We start from the raw sequence: 16564 nt of genomic DNA, 5'->3' as shown, positions 1-16564 counted from the left end.
CACAATCTATCCCATTTCACACAGTAGGAGTGTCACACAACACAATGGAGGGTATCCTCAATGTGAAGACGGGACTTTGTCTCCACAAGAACTGTGCGGTGGTCACTCCTACCAGTACCGTCATGGACAGATGTATTTGCAGCAGGCAGGTTGGTGAGGATGAGCTCAAGTCGGTTTCTCCTCTTGTTGGTTCCCTCACCACATTGTGAAGACCCAGCTGTGTCCTTTAGGAGCCAGCCAGCTCTGTCTGTAGTGGTGTTACTGAGCCACACTTGAAGATGGATATTGAAGTCCCCCACTCAAGGTACATTGGCCTACTAAACTGGACTCACTTCAAGGTCAATTAGGGATGAGCAACAAATGCTGGCCTTGCCAGCAATGTCCACACCTCCGAAAGAAAAAGAAAAAAAATGCGCAGATTGCAAAGGTGTCCCACAAAATCTACATCCTAAAAGGATATTTGGTAGAGGTTTAAAATACTGAGGGTTTTGATGCAGTAAATAAAGGGATCCTGTTTCCAATGGCGATAACCAGAAGGTGAAGGTGTAAGGTGAATCAGACAATGTGTGAGGTAAACCTTTTTTCCAATTAGAAATTGTTTGGATTTCTAATTCACACAAGTGCCAGGCAATGACCACCTCCAACAAAACAGAATCTAACCATCTGCCCTTGACATGGGGTAACACGGTGGCATAGTGGTTAGCACTGCCGCCTCTCAGCGCCAGGGTCCCAGGTTCAATTCCAGCCTCGGGTGACTGTTTGTGTGAACAAAGAAAACTACAGCACAGGAACAGGCCCTTCGGCCCTCCAAGCCTGCACCAACCATTCTGCCCGACTGAACTAAAACCCCCTACCTTTCCGGGGACCGTATCCCTCTACTCCCATCCTACTCATGTATTTGTCAGACGCCCCTTAAAACTCACAGTGTCTGCTTCCACTCCCTCCCCCGGCAGCGAGTTCCAGGCACCCACCACCTTCTGTGTAAAAAATCTGTCTCGTACATCTCCTTTAAACCTTGCCCCTCGCACCTTAAACCTATGCCCCCTAGTAATTGACTCTTCCACCCTGGGAAAAAGCTTCTGACTATCCACTCTGTCCATGCCCCTCAATCTCGTAGACTTCTATCAGGTCACCCCTCGACCTCCGTCGTTCCAGTGAGAACAAACCAAGTTTCTCCAACCTCTCCTCATAGCTAATGCCCTCCATGCCAGGCAACATCCTGGTAAATCTTTTTTGCACCCTCTCCAAAGCCTCTACATCTTTCTGGTAGCGTGGTGACCAGAATTGAACACTATATTCCAAGTGCGGCCTAACTAAGGTCCTATAAAGCTGCAACATGACTTGCCAATTTTTAAACTCAATGCCCTGGCCGATGAAGGCAAGCATGCTCTATGCATTCTTGACTACCTTCTTCACCTGTGTTGCCACTTTCAGTGACCTGTGTACCTGTACACCCAGATCGCTCTGCCTATCAATACTCTTAAGGGTTCTGCCATTTACTGTATATTTTCTATCTTTAGTAGACCTTTGTCTGGATTAAAACTCCATCTGCCATCTCTCCGCCCAAGTCTCCAACTGATCTACATCCTGCTGTATCCTCTAATGATCCTCATCGCCATCCGCAAATCCACCAACCTTTGTGTCGTCCGCAAACTTACTAATTAAACCAGTTACATTTTCTTTCAAATCATTTATATATGTTACGAACAGCAAAGGTCCCAGCACTGATCCCTGAGGAATTCCACTTGTCACAGCCCTCCATTCAGAAATGCACCCTTCCACTGCTACCCTCTGTCTTCTATAACCGAGCCAGTTCTGTATCCACCTTGCCAGCTCACCTCTGATCCCATGCAACTTCACCTTCTGCATCAGTCTGCCATGAGGGACCTTGTCAAAGGCCTTATCGAAATCCATGTAGACAACATCCACTGCCCTACCCTCATCAATCATCTTCGTCACTTCCTCAAAAAACTCAATCAAGTTAGTGAGACATGACTTCCCCTTCACAAAACCACGTTGCCGCTAATACGTCCACTTATTTCCAAGTGGGAGTAAATCCTGTCTCGAAGAATTCTCTCCAATAATTTCCCTACCACTGACGTAAGGCTCACCGGCCTGTAATTACCTGGATTATTCTTGCTACCCTTCTTAAACAAAGGAACAACATTGGCTATTCTCCAATCCTCTGGGACCTCCCCTGTAGCCAGTGAGGATACAAAGCTTTCTCTCAAGGCCCCAGCAATTTCCTCCCCTGCCTCTCTCAGTATTTTGGGGTATATCCCATCAGGCCCTGGGGACTTGTCTACCTTAATGTTTCCAATACCTCCTCCTTTTTGATCTCAACATGACTCAAACTATCTACACACCCTTTCCCAGATTCATCATCCACCAGTTTGTATGTTCTCCCCGTGTCTGCGTGGGTTTCTTCCGGGTGCTCCGATTTCCTCCCACAGTCCACAGATGTGCAGGTTAGGTTGATTGGCCATGCTAAATTGACCCTAATGTCAGAGGAATTAGCAGAGTAAATGTGTGGGGTTACAAGAATAGGGCCTGGGTGAAATCGTGATTGGTGCAGACTCGATGGGCCGAATGGCCTCCTTCTGTACGGGAGGGATCTAATGATTCTATGACATTCAATGGCATTCCTGTCACTGAAACCTCCATGAACATCCTGTCGGGCTACTATTGATCAGGAACTGAACTGGATCAGCTATACAAATACTGTGGCAACTAATGCAGGTCAGAGGTTTGAAATACTGCAAAGAGTAACTCACCTCTGACTCCTCAAAGCCTGTCCACCATCTACAATGGATAAGTCAGGAGTGTGATAGGATATTCTCTCTCGCCTGGATGAGCGCAGCTCCAACAACACTCAAGGAGCTCAACACCATACAAGACCAAGTAGCCCACTTGATTGACACCCCATTCACCATCTTCAACATCAACTCCCTCCATCATAGAATCACTGCAGTGCAGGAGGAGGCCATTCGGCCCATCGAGCCTGCACCGACAACAGCCCCACCCAGGCCCTATCCCCGAAACCCCATGTACTTAACGTGCTAATCTCCCTGCCACCAAAGGGCAATTTAGCATGACTAATCAACCTAACCTGCACATTTTAGGAGTGTGGGAGGAAACCGGAGTGGAACCCAGTGGAAACCCACGCAGACACGGGGAGAAAGTGCAAACTCCACACAGTCACCCAAGCTGGGAATCGAACCACCGTGCCACCCACTGATGCATACTGGCAGCAGTGTGTACCATCTAAAGATGCACCCAAGCAACTCACCAAGGCTTCTTCGACAGCATCTTCCAAACCCACAACCTCTGTCACCGAGAGGACAAGGACAGTGGATGCATGGGAACAGCACCATCCGAATCTTCCCTTCCAAATCACACACCATCCTGACTTGGAAATATATTACCAGGTCTTCACTGTTGCTGGGTCAAAATCCTGGAACTCCCTCCCTGAAAGCATTGTGGACATTCCTACAGCGGTTCAAGGTGGCGGCTCACCACCACCTTCTCCAGGGCAATTAGTGATGGGCAGTAAGTGCTGGCCTAGCCAGCGACACCCACATCCGATGGATAAAGAAAAAATTCGACCTCAATATCTTTGCCAAATTGGTGTCAGTTGTGGTTAAGAACATAAGAACATAAGAAATAGGAGCAGGAGTAGGCCATCTGGCCCTTCGAGCCTGCCCCGCCATTCAACAAGATCATGGCTGATCTGAAGCGAATCAGTTCCACTTACCCGCCTGCTCCCCATAACCCCTAATTCCCTTATCGATCAGAAAACTATCTACCCGTGATTTAAATATATTCAACGAGGAAGCCTCCACCACTTCAATGGGCAGAGAATTCCAGAGATTCACTACCCTCTGAGAGAAGAAGTTCTCCCTCAACTCTGTTCTGAACCGGCCCCCCCTTATTTTGAGGCTGTGCCCTCTAGTTCTGGTTTCCCTTCTAAATGGAAAGAATCTCTCCACCTCTACCCTATGCAGCCCCTTCATTATCTTATATGTCTCTATAAGATCATCCCTCATCCTTCTAAACTCCAACGAGTACAGACCCAATCTGTTTAATCTCTCCTCATAAGCCACACCCCTCATCTCCGATATCAACCTGGTGAACCTTCTCTGCACTCCCTCCAAGGCCAATATATCCTTTCGCAAATAAGGGGACCAAAACTGCACACAGTACTCCAGTTGCGGCCTCACCAGTGCCTTGTACAGTTGCAGCAAGGCCTCCCTGCTTTTATATTCTATCCCCCTCGCGATAAAGGCCAACATTCCATTCGCCTTCTTGATCACCTGCTGCACCTGCAGACTGAGTTTTTGCGATTCGTGCACAAGGACCCCCAGGTCCCTCTGCACAGTCGCACGATGTAATTTTTCTCCATTTAAATAATATTCCAATTTACTATTATTTCTTCCAAAGTGGATAACCTCACATTTGCTAACGTTATATTCCATCTGCCAGATCCTCGCCCACTCGCTCAGCCTATCCAAATCTCTCTGCAGACTTTCCGCGTCCTCCATGCAATTCGCTTTCCCACTCACCTTCGTGTCATCAGCAAACTTGAATACCCTACATTCAGTTCCCTCCTCCAGATCATCTATGTAAATGGTAAACAATTGAGGCCCCAGCACCGATCCCTGCGGCACGCCGCTGGTCACCAACTGCCAACCAGAAAAGCACCCATTTATCCCAACTCTCTGCTTCCTGTTAGATAGCCAATCCCCAATCCACGCCAACACCTTACCCCCAACTCCGTGTAGTGCGGAACACTTTCATCTTGTGTAAGAAGAACAGGAGTTCTAATTCCACTGCAGAGACATGGACACGTAATTTACACTGACACCCCCAGTGCAGTATTAAGTCAGTTGTCAGTGACGTTACATTAGGATGTAACATTAAACCCCACAAGCCCTTTCAGATGGATGTAGAAGATTCCAGGCACTACTTGAAGATGAATAGCCAAACCTCCCTGCTGTCTCAGTCAATATGCATCCCTCAACTAACGTCAGTAAAACAGAGTGTTTGATCATTATAGAGTCATAGAGTCATAGGAGTCATAGGAGGTTTACAGCATGGAAACAGGCCCTTCGGCCCAACTTGTCTATGCCGCCCAGTTTATCACATTGTTCTTTCTGGTAGCTTGCTGTGCATGAGTTGGCTGCCAGGTTTCCTGCACGTTTTACACAGCGAGTGGTTCGGATCTGGAATGGACTACCTGAGACTGTGGCAGAAAAGATTTTAAAGTTTAAAGTTTATTTATTAGTGTCACAAGTAGGCTTACATTAACGCTGCAATGAAGTTACTATGAAAATCCGCTAGTCGTCACACTCCAGTGCCTGTTCGGGTTACACAGAGAGAATTTAGCATGGCCGATGCACCTAACCCGCACATCTTTGGAGTGTGGGAGGAAATAGGGGTACCCGGAGGAAACCCACGCAGACACGGGGAGAATGTGCAGACTCCACACAGACAGTGACCCAAGCCAGGAATTGAATCCAGGACCCTGGCGCAGTGAGGCGGCAGTGCTAACCACTGTGTGCCAGTGTTGGGGAGGAGGACTATTTGCCTTGCTCTTACAAAGAGCTGGCACCAGCCCAACAGGCCAAACAGCTTCCTTCTGTGTTCTGACCATTCGATGTGGTGCAACAGTGCCCACACATCCAAAGTATTTCATTGGCTGGAAAGCACTTTGGGACATCCTGAGGTCAGGAAAGGCTTTATCCAAAATAGATTTTTCATTAACAATATTACCCTTGGGAGGATTATGCCCTAACACACACACAACAGATTCACTGTCTGCTTAAACACAATTTATGGAGCTACTTCATCAGAGGCCCTTGGGTATGGTAGCGCGGTTATGTTATAGGCCTCAATAATCCAACGGTACTGCTGGTCCAGTGAGATAAGTTTAAATTCCATCGTGGTTGCTGGGGAATTTAATCTAAATTAAATCAATCTGGAATGTAAACAAAAGCCAATATCCGTCATGGTGAATGTGCTGCTACAGCTTCACTCATATTCTTTAGAGAACTACATAGAACATAGAACATTACAGCGCAGTACAGGCCCTTCGGCCCTCGATGTTGCGCCGACCAGTGAAACCAATCTAAAGCCCCTCTAATCTACACTATTCCAATATCATCCATATGTTTATCCAATAACCACTTGAACGCTCTCAACGTTGACGAGTCCACCACTGCTGCAGGCAGGGCATTCCACGCCCTTACTACTCTCTGAGTAAAGAACCTACCTCTAACATCTGTCCTATATCTCTCACCCCTCAATTTAAAGCTATGTCCCCTCGTGCTAGCCAACACCATCCGAGGAAAAAGGCTCTCACTATCCACCCTATCTAATCCTCTGATCATCTTGTATGCCTCTATTAAGTCACCTCTTAACCTTCTTCTCTCTAACGAAAACAACCTCAAGCCCCTCAGCCTTTCCTCATACGATTTTCCCACCATACCAGGCAACATCCTGGTAAATCTCCTCTGCCATTCTACATGACCTGCCTGACCCCCTCGCCCACAGCAATGTGGTCGATCCTTCGCTGCGCCATGAAATGGGCGGGCACGATGGCACAGCAGTGAGCACTGTTGCCTCACAGTGCCAGGGACCCGTGTTCAATTCCGGATTTGGATGACTGTGTGTGTGTGTGGAGTTTCCCCGTGTCTGCGTGGGATTCCTCCGGGTGCTCTGGTTTCCTCCCACAGTCCAAAGGTGTGTGAGTTAGGTTAAATTGCCCCTCGGTGTCCCAAGATGTATAGGTTAAGGGGATTAGTAGGGTAAATATATGGGGTTCTGGGGATAAGGTGGCATTGTAGTCAGTGCAGACTCAATGGGCCAAACGGCCTCCTTCTGTACTGTAGGATTCTATGATTCTATCAGGGCATGAGTATGGTGCTCTGTTGGAGAGTTGATGCAGACTTGATGGGCCGAATGGCCTCCTTCTGCACTGTAGGGATTCTATTATCTCTCTCTGTGAAATGGGCCAGCAGGGCCACTCAGTTGTGTTCAAGAAGGCTCACTCCACAGTCCAGGTGGGCAATAAATGATGCCGTTGCCAGTGAAGCCTGTATTCTGTGAATGAATTATTAACATTGGCGAGACTGAGTGTCCATTTAGTCCACTGTGTTTCTATACCTGACCGTGAATCACCTCACCTGCTTCAGATGTTTGGAAATGAATCCACTCAGTGAACTCAGAACGTCCCACTTCATTACTACAGCTGAGTCGAACAAGACAGGGTGTGAATGCGCTCAGGCCTCTGATTGTGTGCCTGAACGGTGGGACTGGAAAGGTTTCCTCAAAAGATATGTTGGCAGTTGAACTAGCATTCACCCTATTGGGATCAAAAACCTGGAGAGAGAGAGAGCAAAACAGGTCCATTACGTTAAATTCCAGCCAAAACACAATATTCACCGTCCACAATATCAGAACAAACAGCAGTTTCATTCAGCATTTAGAAGCACAGCAGTAACTATTAGGACAATACTCCAACACCGACTCACACTCCAGTCCCTCCGTCACCGACACTGCCTCACACTCCAGTCCCTCCGTCACCGACACGGCCTCACATTCCAGTCCCTCCGTCACCGACACCGTCTCACACTCCAGTCCCTCCGTCACCGACACTGCCTCACACTCCAGTCCCTCCGTCACCGACACGGCCTCACATTCCAGTCCCTCCGTCACCGACACCGTCTCACATTCCAGTCCCTCCGTCACCGACACCGTCTCACACTCCAGTCCCTCCGTCACTGACACCGTCTCACACTCCAGTCCCTCCGTCACTGACACCGTCTCACACTCCAGTCCCTCCGTCACTGACACCGTCTCACACTCCAGTCCCTCCGTCACCGACACCGTCTCACACCCCAGTCCCTCTGTCACCGACACCGTCTCACACTCCAGTCCCTCCGTCACCGACACCGTCTCACATTCCAGTCCCTCCGTCACCGACACTGTCTCACATTCCAGTCCCTCCGCAACCGACACCGACTCACACTCCAGTCCCTCCGTCACCGACACTGTCTCTCACTCCAGTCCCTCCATCACCGACACCGTCTCACACCCCAGTCCCTCCGTCACCGACACCGTCTCACACCCCAGTCCCTCCGTCACCGACACCGTCTCACACTCCAGTCCCTCCGTCACCGACACCGTCTCTCACTCCAGTCCCTCCGTCACCGACACCGTCTCACACCCCAGTCCCTCCGTCACCGACACCGTCTCACATTCCAGTCCCTCCGTCACCAACACTGTCTCACACCCCAGTCCCTCCGTCACCGACACCGTCTCACACTCCAGTCCCTCCGTCACCAACACTGTCTCACACTCCAGTCCCTCCGTCACCGACACCGTCTCACACTCCAGTCCCTCTGTCACCGACACTAACTCACATTCCAGTCCCTCCGTCACCGACACCGTCTCACACTCCAGTCCCTCCGTCACCGACACCGTCTCACACTCCAGTCCCTCCGTCACCAACACCGTCTCACACTCCAGTCCCTCCGTCACCGACACCGTCTCACACCCCAGTCCCTCCGTCACCGACACCGTCTCACACCCCAGTCCCTCCGTCACCGACACTGTCTCACACTCCAGTCCCTCTGTCACCGACACCGTCTCACACTCCAGTCCCTCCGTCACCGACACCGTCTCACACTCCAGTCCCTCTGTCACCGACTCACACTCCAGTCCCTCCGTCACCAACACCGTCTCACACTCCAGTCCCTCTGTCACCGACACCGTCTCACACCCCAGTCCCTCCGTCACCGACACCGTCTCACACCCCAGTATAATAATACAATACAATGTCTTCTGCTTTAGGCCGATGCAAAACACCTTGTGGCACTTCACCAAGTTAAAGGAGCTCTCTTCATGCAAGCTGTTGTTGCTATTGGTGAAAGGTACACAACATCCTGAGGTCCCACATGCACAGGAACTGAAGCAAATAAATATAGAAGCCATGCAGTAGCAGATGGAATAAGTGTCAGCGTTGACTCAGTGTGTATTGTGTTCTGTCAGCATATTAACACACATCATGAGCTACCTAAGAACACGAGACGGCCACATTCATTTGCTCACTCAAACTGCTTCCAAGTTTCAACTCCTGAGGAAGTTACCTTTCCACCAATTAAAATTACACAGAATGGGATAGTTTCTTTCAGGCTTTAATTGAAGAAAATCAGAAAAGCAATGACAGAAAGCAGGCTTCATCCACCCTGGGCAGTTTTGTTTTCCACAGATAATATTTCCATGGTCCCCATCCACAAAGGACCCATTCAACTCCGTGCGCCATTCCTGCACACATTCAGCATTACAATCTACACCATTCCTCACTGCGCCACTTTCTGAAGGAGGCCAAGAAAGCTGCATTAATTCGAGAAACCAGCTGATCGATTTTGGCCGTGACTGAACCCGGAGGTCACCAGTGTAAGGACAGTGTTGGTCTAACACGGACGCCGCAATTCTACCTCCTCCCCCGCCACGGAATCGGAGCGGGCGAGGGGCGGACGACGGAAACGTATGTCGACCTCAGACAGCATTTTCCGGACTTGCTCGAGCGAGGCCACAAACTCCCGCCCAGTGTGTCAGGGAGATTAGCAGGGTAAAATATGTGGGGTTACGGGTAAAGGACCTGGGTGGGATTGTAGTCGGTGCAAGCTCAATGGGCTGAATGGCCTTATTCTGCACTGTAGGGATTCTATGATTCTGTCCTCATTGGAATTCAGAATTTCTTTGATTGAAAAATCTAATATTCTGACAGGGTGGATGCTGAGGGAGGGATTGACTTAATGTTCACACTCCCCTGACTAAAAGGCTTTTAGGGGCGGGATTTTCCGGCCGTGCTATCCCGAAGGTTGGAAAATCCCGCCCCGTGGTCTCTAATTAAGAATTAAGACGAGAGAGTCTGGAACATAAGCATTGACTGAAACTCGCTGTGCTGTCTGTCTGCAGCGGTGCTTCTTTGACATTCATCATTGCGTCCAGGGTGAGCTGCCGGCTGTCGCGGAAGGTGCCAGGCAGAGTCCAGGAGTCCGAGTGAGTGAGGGAGAGTTTGTGATAGAGAAGGTATGAGTGAACATCAGAATGGGAGGGTGGATGCAAGATTGCGTGTAAGGTGGAGTAACAGAGCCTGAGATTGTGAGAGAATGGGTGAGTGGGTGAGAGAGTATGAGAGAGTGGGTCAGGGAAAGTAAGAGAGTGAGAATCTAAGTGAGGAACCGGCGTGGGAATGAGAAAAATAGAAACGGTGCACTGATATCTCTCATGTTTCTCGATGGAGGGTCACAGAGAAGCCATGCCAATAAGTCCAAAAGATGTGCGGGTGAGGTGGATTGGCCATGCTAAATCGCCCCTTACTGTTAGGGGGACTAGCTAGGGTAAATGCATGGGGTGTTGGAGATAGGGTCTGGGTGGGATTGCGGTCGGTGCAGACTCGATGGGCCGAATGGCCTCCTTCCGCACTGTAGGATTCTATGATGACATGGTGCCTGTGTGGCCTGGCACAGCACTGGGCTCACACCAGGGGCGTGGGAGCTATTAATTAGACATTTTGACAAAGCGCTTCTCTGTGAAGGAATTGCAGTGACACCATTATTCCAAAGCTGGAGAGAGACCCCAGTTTTAAGGAGGGCATACAGAAGTTTCCAGAATCTAAAGCAGATACCTGGGGGAGTATATTTCCCAGTAATATATGCCTGATGCGCATAGTGAAAATAACAAATTGAATAAAATGCAGATCTTTTTTCTGTTTAGCATATCAAATGAATTCCTAGCCTTGATAGAGCTCCACTTCCAGTTGGACATATGCCTAAAAATCTAGGTCAGGCTCAAAAAGATTCTATTTTCCAGCTAACTATTCTCAGAGTGATAAATTATTAAAGTTTATATGGAATTTGCAACAACAAAGTACCATAGTCTTGATCCCGTTCCCTGCCCTATTTTGATTCGGAGAACGATGGGGCCTTTGGAAGAATGAAGACTATTTGCAGCAGATGACGAACTTTGCCCGCGTATCCATCGCGCCTCTTTATGCAGGAAGAATACAAAAGGCTCCTCTCCCGGGCCCTAACCTTGTTCAGTACAGAGACCCTCTGTCTGTGACCACCAACCATCGCTAATTGCAACCTAGCAACTCTACGAACCCAGGGTTTACCAGCGGGGCACAAATTTGGAATCAGATCAGACAGCCAAACTGTCCCACGTCAATCTCGAGAAGAAGCCTCGAGAAAGTCGTGCTGTTCAAAATTTAATCCCAAGAACAGTTGGTCCGACGGAAAACACAAACTTGGGAGCTGAACAAGTGTTCATGTCCGGGTTACCTCACAGCCCTGCGTTTATCAGTTACACATAACAGAAGACTGGAGTCTACAGAAACCACCAGGAATACAACGTTTATTAAGCAATAATGACCAACGCACTTATTGGGGTTGGTAAATTGAGGATAGGACACCCCTTTGACAAACTTGAGAACACCACCCCAGGCTACACTCCAGTGCTGTGCTGGGAGAGCGAGATCTTCCTGATGAGATGTTAAACTGAGGACTTGTCTGTTCTCTCAAGGACGTGGAGGCTTTGGAGAGAGTGCAGAAAAGGTTTACCAGGATGTTGCCTGGTATGGAGGGTATTAGTTATGAGGAGGGATTGAGTAAACTAGGGTTGTTCTCCCTGGAAAGACGGAGGTTGAGGGGCGACCTGATAGAAGTTTATAAAATTATGAAGGGCATAGATAGGGTGAACAGTTGGAAGCTTTTTCCCAGGTCAGGAATGACAAACACAAGGGGTCACAAGTTCAAGGTAAGGGGGGCAAGGTTCAATACAGATATGCGGGGGACGTATTTTACACAGAGGGTGGTGGGGGCCTGGAACGCACTACCAAGCAAGGTGGTTGAGGCAGACACGCTAGGATCATTTAAGACTTATCTAGGTAGCCACATGAACAGACTGGGAATAGAGGGATACAAACGGATGGTCTAGTTAGGAACACAAGATCGGTGCAGGCTTGGAGGGCCGAAGGGCCTGTTCCTGTGCTGTATTGTTCTTTGTTCTTTGATGTGATAAGGTCCCTCAGCACGATTCTGTAGGTAAACGGGGAAGATCTGCCTGGCCAATATTTATTCCTTAGCTACCATCAAAGGGGGAGGCAATGGCCAAGTGGTATTATCACTAGACTATTATTCCAGAAACACAGCTAATGTTCTGGGGACCCGGGTTCAAATCCCGCCACGGCAGTTGGTGTAATTTGAATTCAATAAAAAATATCTGGAATTAAGAATCTACTGATGACCATGTAACCATTGTCGGAAAAACCCATCTGGTTCACTAATGTCCTTTAGGGAAGGAAATCTGCTGTCCTTACCTGGTCTGGCCTACGTGTGACTCCAGAGCCACAGCAATGTGGTTGTCTCTCAACTGCCCTCCAAGGGCAACTAGGGATGGGCAATAAATGCTGACCAGCCAGCAACGCGTATGAATTAATAATTTTTTTTTTAAAGCTAATTATCTGGTCGTCATCACCCAGCTGTTTGTAGGATCTTGCTTCTGCTTAAATGCTTGTAAAGCACTTTCAGATATTCTGAGGTTGTGAAAGGTGCTATAGAAATGAAACTTCTTTCCTTTCTAGGCAGTCACCCACTCCTCAATTTTTAGTGCTGCCACCCACCCAGTTTCAACTGGCAGTCCTGGTTTCGAATAGAGTATCTATAAGATTCAAAAAGGTAAACCGGACATCTTAGCAAGGACAGAAATCTTAGTCAGGGTCTTTTGCACATACAGGCAGACTGATGTTCATAGAATCCCTACAGTGCAGAAGGCAGCCATTCGGCCCATCGAGCCTGCACCAGCCACAATCCCACCAGGCCCTATTTCCCGTAACCCCACACATTTATTATGCTAGCCTCCCTGACACTAAGGGATCATTTAGCATGGCCAATCAACCTAACCCGCACATCTTTGGAGGAAACCGGAAGCACCCGGAGGAAACCCACGCAGACACGGGGAGAATGTGCAAACTCTACACAGACCGTGACCCGAGGCCGGAATTGAACCCGGGTCTTGGAGCTGTGAGGCAGCAGTGCTAACCACTGTACCATCGTGCCGCCCTAACCACTGTGCCACCGTGCCACCCATGCAGCCCTGCTGATGTGGCCGATATGCAAGTGTTAAGCAATGATGTGAGGGGAGAGTGACACCACTCTTCAGAAAGACAAAGGGCAGCATTTAATGTTCCCATTGTGAGTCCCAAGACATGTTGCTCGAGCTGGAAAGGGCCGAACAATTTAAGTGCCTGTCAGGCGCATAAGTGGCCAGGGTTGGGCCTTCGGACCCTGGAGCAGAAACCCCACCCACAGAGATCTTACCAGCTATAGGGGACGCCACTAAGAGCAGTGACTGCTGCCAGTCGTATATAAGAACATAAGAACTAGGAGCAGGAGTAGGCCGTCTGGCCCCTCGAGCCTGCTCCGCCATTCAATAAGATCATGGCTGATCTTTTCGTGGACTCAGCTCCACTTACCCACCCGCTCACCATAACCCTTAATTTCTTTACTGTTCAAAAATTTATCTATCCTTGCCTTAAAAACATTCAATGAGGTAGTCTCAACTGCTTCACTGGGCAGGGAATTCCACAGACTCACAACCCTTTGTGTGAAGAAGTTCCTCCTCAACTCAGTCCTAAATCTGCTCCCCCTTATTTTGAGGCCACGCCTCTTAGTTCTAGTTTCACCCGCCAGTGGAAACAACTTCCCTGCTTCTATCTTATCTATTCTATGTGAGGCCTTCATCAGATATCATCATGGGATCCCAGGAAACAGGGGAGAGGGCGGGTTTGGTGCAGGGGGGAGGGAATCGCTGGCAAGGGTGGGGGTGAGGGTGTGGAGTTGGATGTTGGATGCAGAGTGGGGTGGTGGTGGTTCTCACTAATAAACCCAACAAACAGTCAAGGAGAAAGTTCAGGGAGTAGTGAGGACGTGGGGCCTGCTACTGTAAAGAGGAGTTGAGGTGAATAGCATAGATATGTATCAGGAGAAGCTGGATAAAGACACAGGGGAGGAAAGTAGAGAAGGATATATTCATAGGGTGAGATAAAGTTAGGTGGGAAGTACCTCATCGAATCGCTACAGTGCAGAAGAGGCCATTCAGCCATCGAGTCTGCACCGACTCTCTGACAAGAGTACCTTACTCAGGCTCTCAGCCCCGTCCTGTCCCCGTAACCCCACACATTTACCATGGCTAATTCATCTAACCCTTAGATCTTAGGACACTAAGGGGCAACTTAGCATGTCCAATCCACCAAACCTGCATCTTTGGAGTGTGGGAGGAAACCGGAGCACCCGGAGGAAACCCACGCAGACACGGGGAGAATGTGCAAACTCCACACAGACAGTGACCCAAGGCTGGAATTGAACCCGGATCCCTGGCGCTGTGAGGCAGCGGTGCTAACTGCCGTGCCACCCAAACCACAGCACGAACCGGATAGCCGAGTGGCCTGTTTCTGTGCTCTACATTCTATGCATTTCTACGTACAGACAATGTAAACAAGGAATTTGCTTGGTTTCTGACACCATGGGCCTGGGCGAGGGGGTCTGAATGAATTAAAATCTGGCCCAACGCGTACAAAGAACATCTGCTGAATCTGATCGCTGCCGTGCTTACCTGAGCTGTACAGGCCTGAAGCTCTGAAAAGCCATCAGAGGCGACCGTCCAACTGATGCTGACATTGGTGGGAGCCTGGCTGCTGACTTTCAGCTTGGTGGGCTTGGCTGGTGAAACTGAACAAGAAAATTACTCAGCAACTGGTGCAGCGGGAGGCCACAGACAAAGAACTCATCGTCCCCGGGAACAGAATCGCACTGGAGCTGACAAAGCAATTCTCTTCCACTAAGTACATCCTGTGGGCTACACTGGCCCAGTCACAGTGTCTCGAGAACAGAGATTCTGTTCAATATTCTACATCTGACTACTGGCTTGAAAACAAGAAAGTAAGAGTGAGTCACCAGTCCATGTGTTTTTGAATCGTGTGACAACTCGTCCTTTCACACAACCATTCCAGGAATCCAACAGACAGCATGTAAAAGCATGAGGTAAGTAGTTTGGTGCTGTTAAAGGGACAGCCTTCCCCAAACCGTACAATTCTCCTTTAAGGAGGGAGATTCATTACTGGTAGCCAATTAACGACATGTTAATAACACTCACCATAAATTACAAAACAGCAGTGCAAACTTATTTCCCTCAAATGGGGATGGGGGGGGAGTTGGTGGTGGAAAAGAAAGAGGAACAAGGGAGGGAAGGCATAGAAGAATTGAAGGAGAAAAGAAAGAAAGGGGAACGAAGGAAAGGGAGAGAAGGAAAGAAGGGAAAGGAGGGTAGGAAAAGGGATGGGGGAGGGAACGAAGCGAAGGCAAGAAGACAATGAAAGTTTAAAGCTTATTTTATTTTTGTCACAAGTAGGCTTACATTAACACTGCAATGAAGTTACTGTGAAAATCCCCTAGTTGCCACACTCTGGCGCCTGTTCGGGTAACACTGAGGGAGAATTTAGCATGGCCAATGCATCCTAACCAGCACATCTTTCGGACTGTGGGAGGAAACCTCCGGGTGCTGCCCGGAGGAAAACCCACACAGACATGGGGAGAACGTGCAAACTCTGCACAGACAGTGACCCAAGCCGGGAATCAAACCCGGGTCCCTGGCGCCTTGGAGCAGCAGCGCTAACCGCTGTGCCACCGTTTGAGAAAAGAGGAGAAGGGGCAAAAGGAAGGAGGGAAGGAATGCAGAACGAGGGAAGGAAGGAACGAGGAGGAGGAAATAGGGGGAAGGAAAGAAATGGGCAAGGAAGGAAAGAGTGAAGGAAATAGTTAACAGAAGGGTCCATTAAAGGGAGGGAGGGGGGTGTGGTTGGTGGGGGGCGGGGGGGAGGGAGGTGGGGAAGGAAGCAAAGGAGGAAAAAATGGAAGGGGGAGGTGTTTGATGGAAAACAGGAAAGATCAAAAAGGGAGGGAAGCAGGTAGGGAAAGAGTGTAGGCGAGGAGAAACAAAGTGAAAATGAAAAAAATACCACATTTATATAATACCTTTTAAGATAGCATTCCTGCAAAACATCTGAAGGTGTTTTGCAGGAATGACTGAGCCAATTATGGAGATATTATTGGAGACAACCAAAATCTTGGCCGAAAAGGTAGATTTTAATGAGCATCTTAAAGAAGGAAAGCGAGGGAGAAAGGGAGAGAGGTGCAGGGAGGGAGTTTCAGAGTCTAGGGCTGAGGCAACTGAAGGCACGGGCCAACTATGGTACAGCAATTAAAATCGGGGGATGCACAAGAGGCCAGAGTGGGAGGGTGATGGGGCTGGAGGAAGTTGCAGAGATAGGCAGGAACAAGGGCACAGGGGAAATGGACACAGGGATGAGAATGTTGATACTGTCAGAATGGGAGTCAATGCAGGGCAGTAAGCACAGGGTCAATGGTGCAAGATTGGATTCATGATGTGGAGATGCCGGCGTTGGACTGGGGTAAGCACAGTAAGGAGTCTCACACCA

The 16564-nt window shown here is 49.0% G+C and overlaps 1 protein-coding gene across 1 annotated transcript in view; it reads right to left on the bottom strand.

The window, feature by feature from the left end:
• Window positions 1–16564, bottom strand: part of tyro3 (TYRO3 protein tyrosine kinase) — a 139256-nt gene that overhangs the window by 64374 nt on the left and 58318 nt on the right. Inside the window, exons 6-7 of the mRNA XM_078233494.1 lie at window positions 14683–14798; window positions 7185–7380 (exon numbers count right to left, since the gene is read on the bottom strand). Coding sequence (XP_078089620.1) covers window positions 7185–7380; window positions 14683–14798 — 312 coding nt within the window. The remainder of the gene's footprint in view (window positions 1–7184; window positions 7381–14682; window positions 14799–16564) is intronic.

Source organism: Mustelus asterias, chromosome 18 (assembly GCF_964213995.1).
Source record: "Mustelus asterias chromosome 18, sMusAst1.hap1.1, whole genome shotgun sequence".
Lineage (NCBI taxonomy): Eukaryota > Metazoa > Chordata > Chondrichthyes > Carcharhiniformes > Triakidae > Mustelus > Mustelus asterias.
Note: the sequence above shows the minus strand (reverse complement) of the source record. Positions and strands in the feature narration are given on the sequence as shown.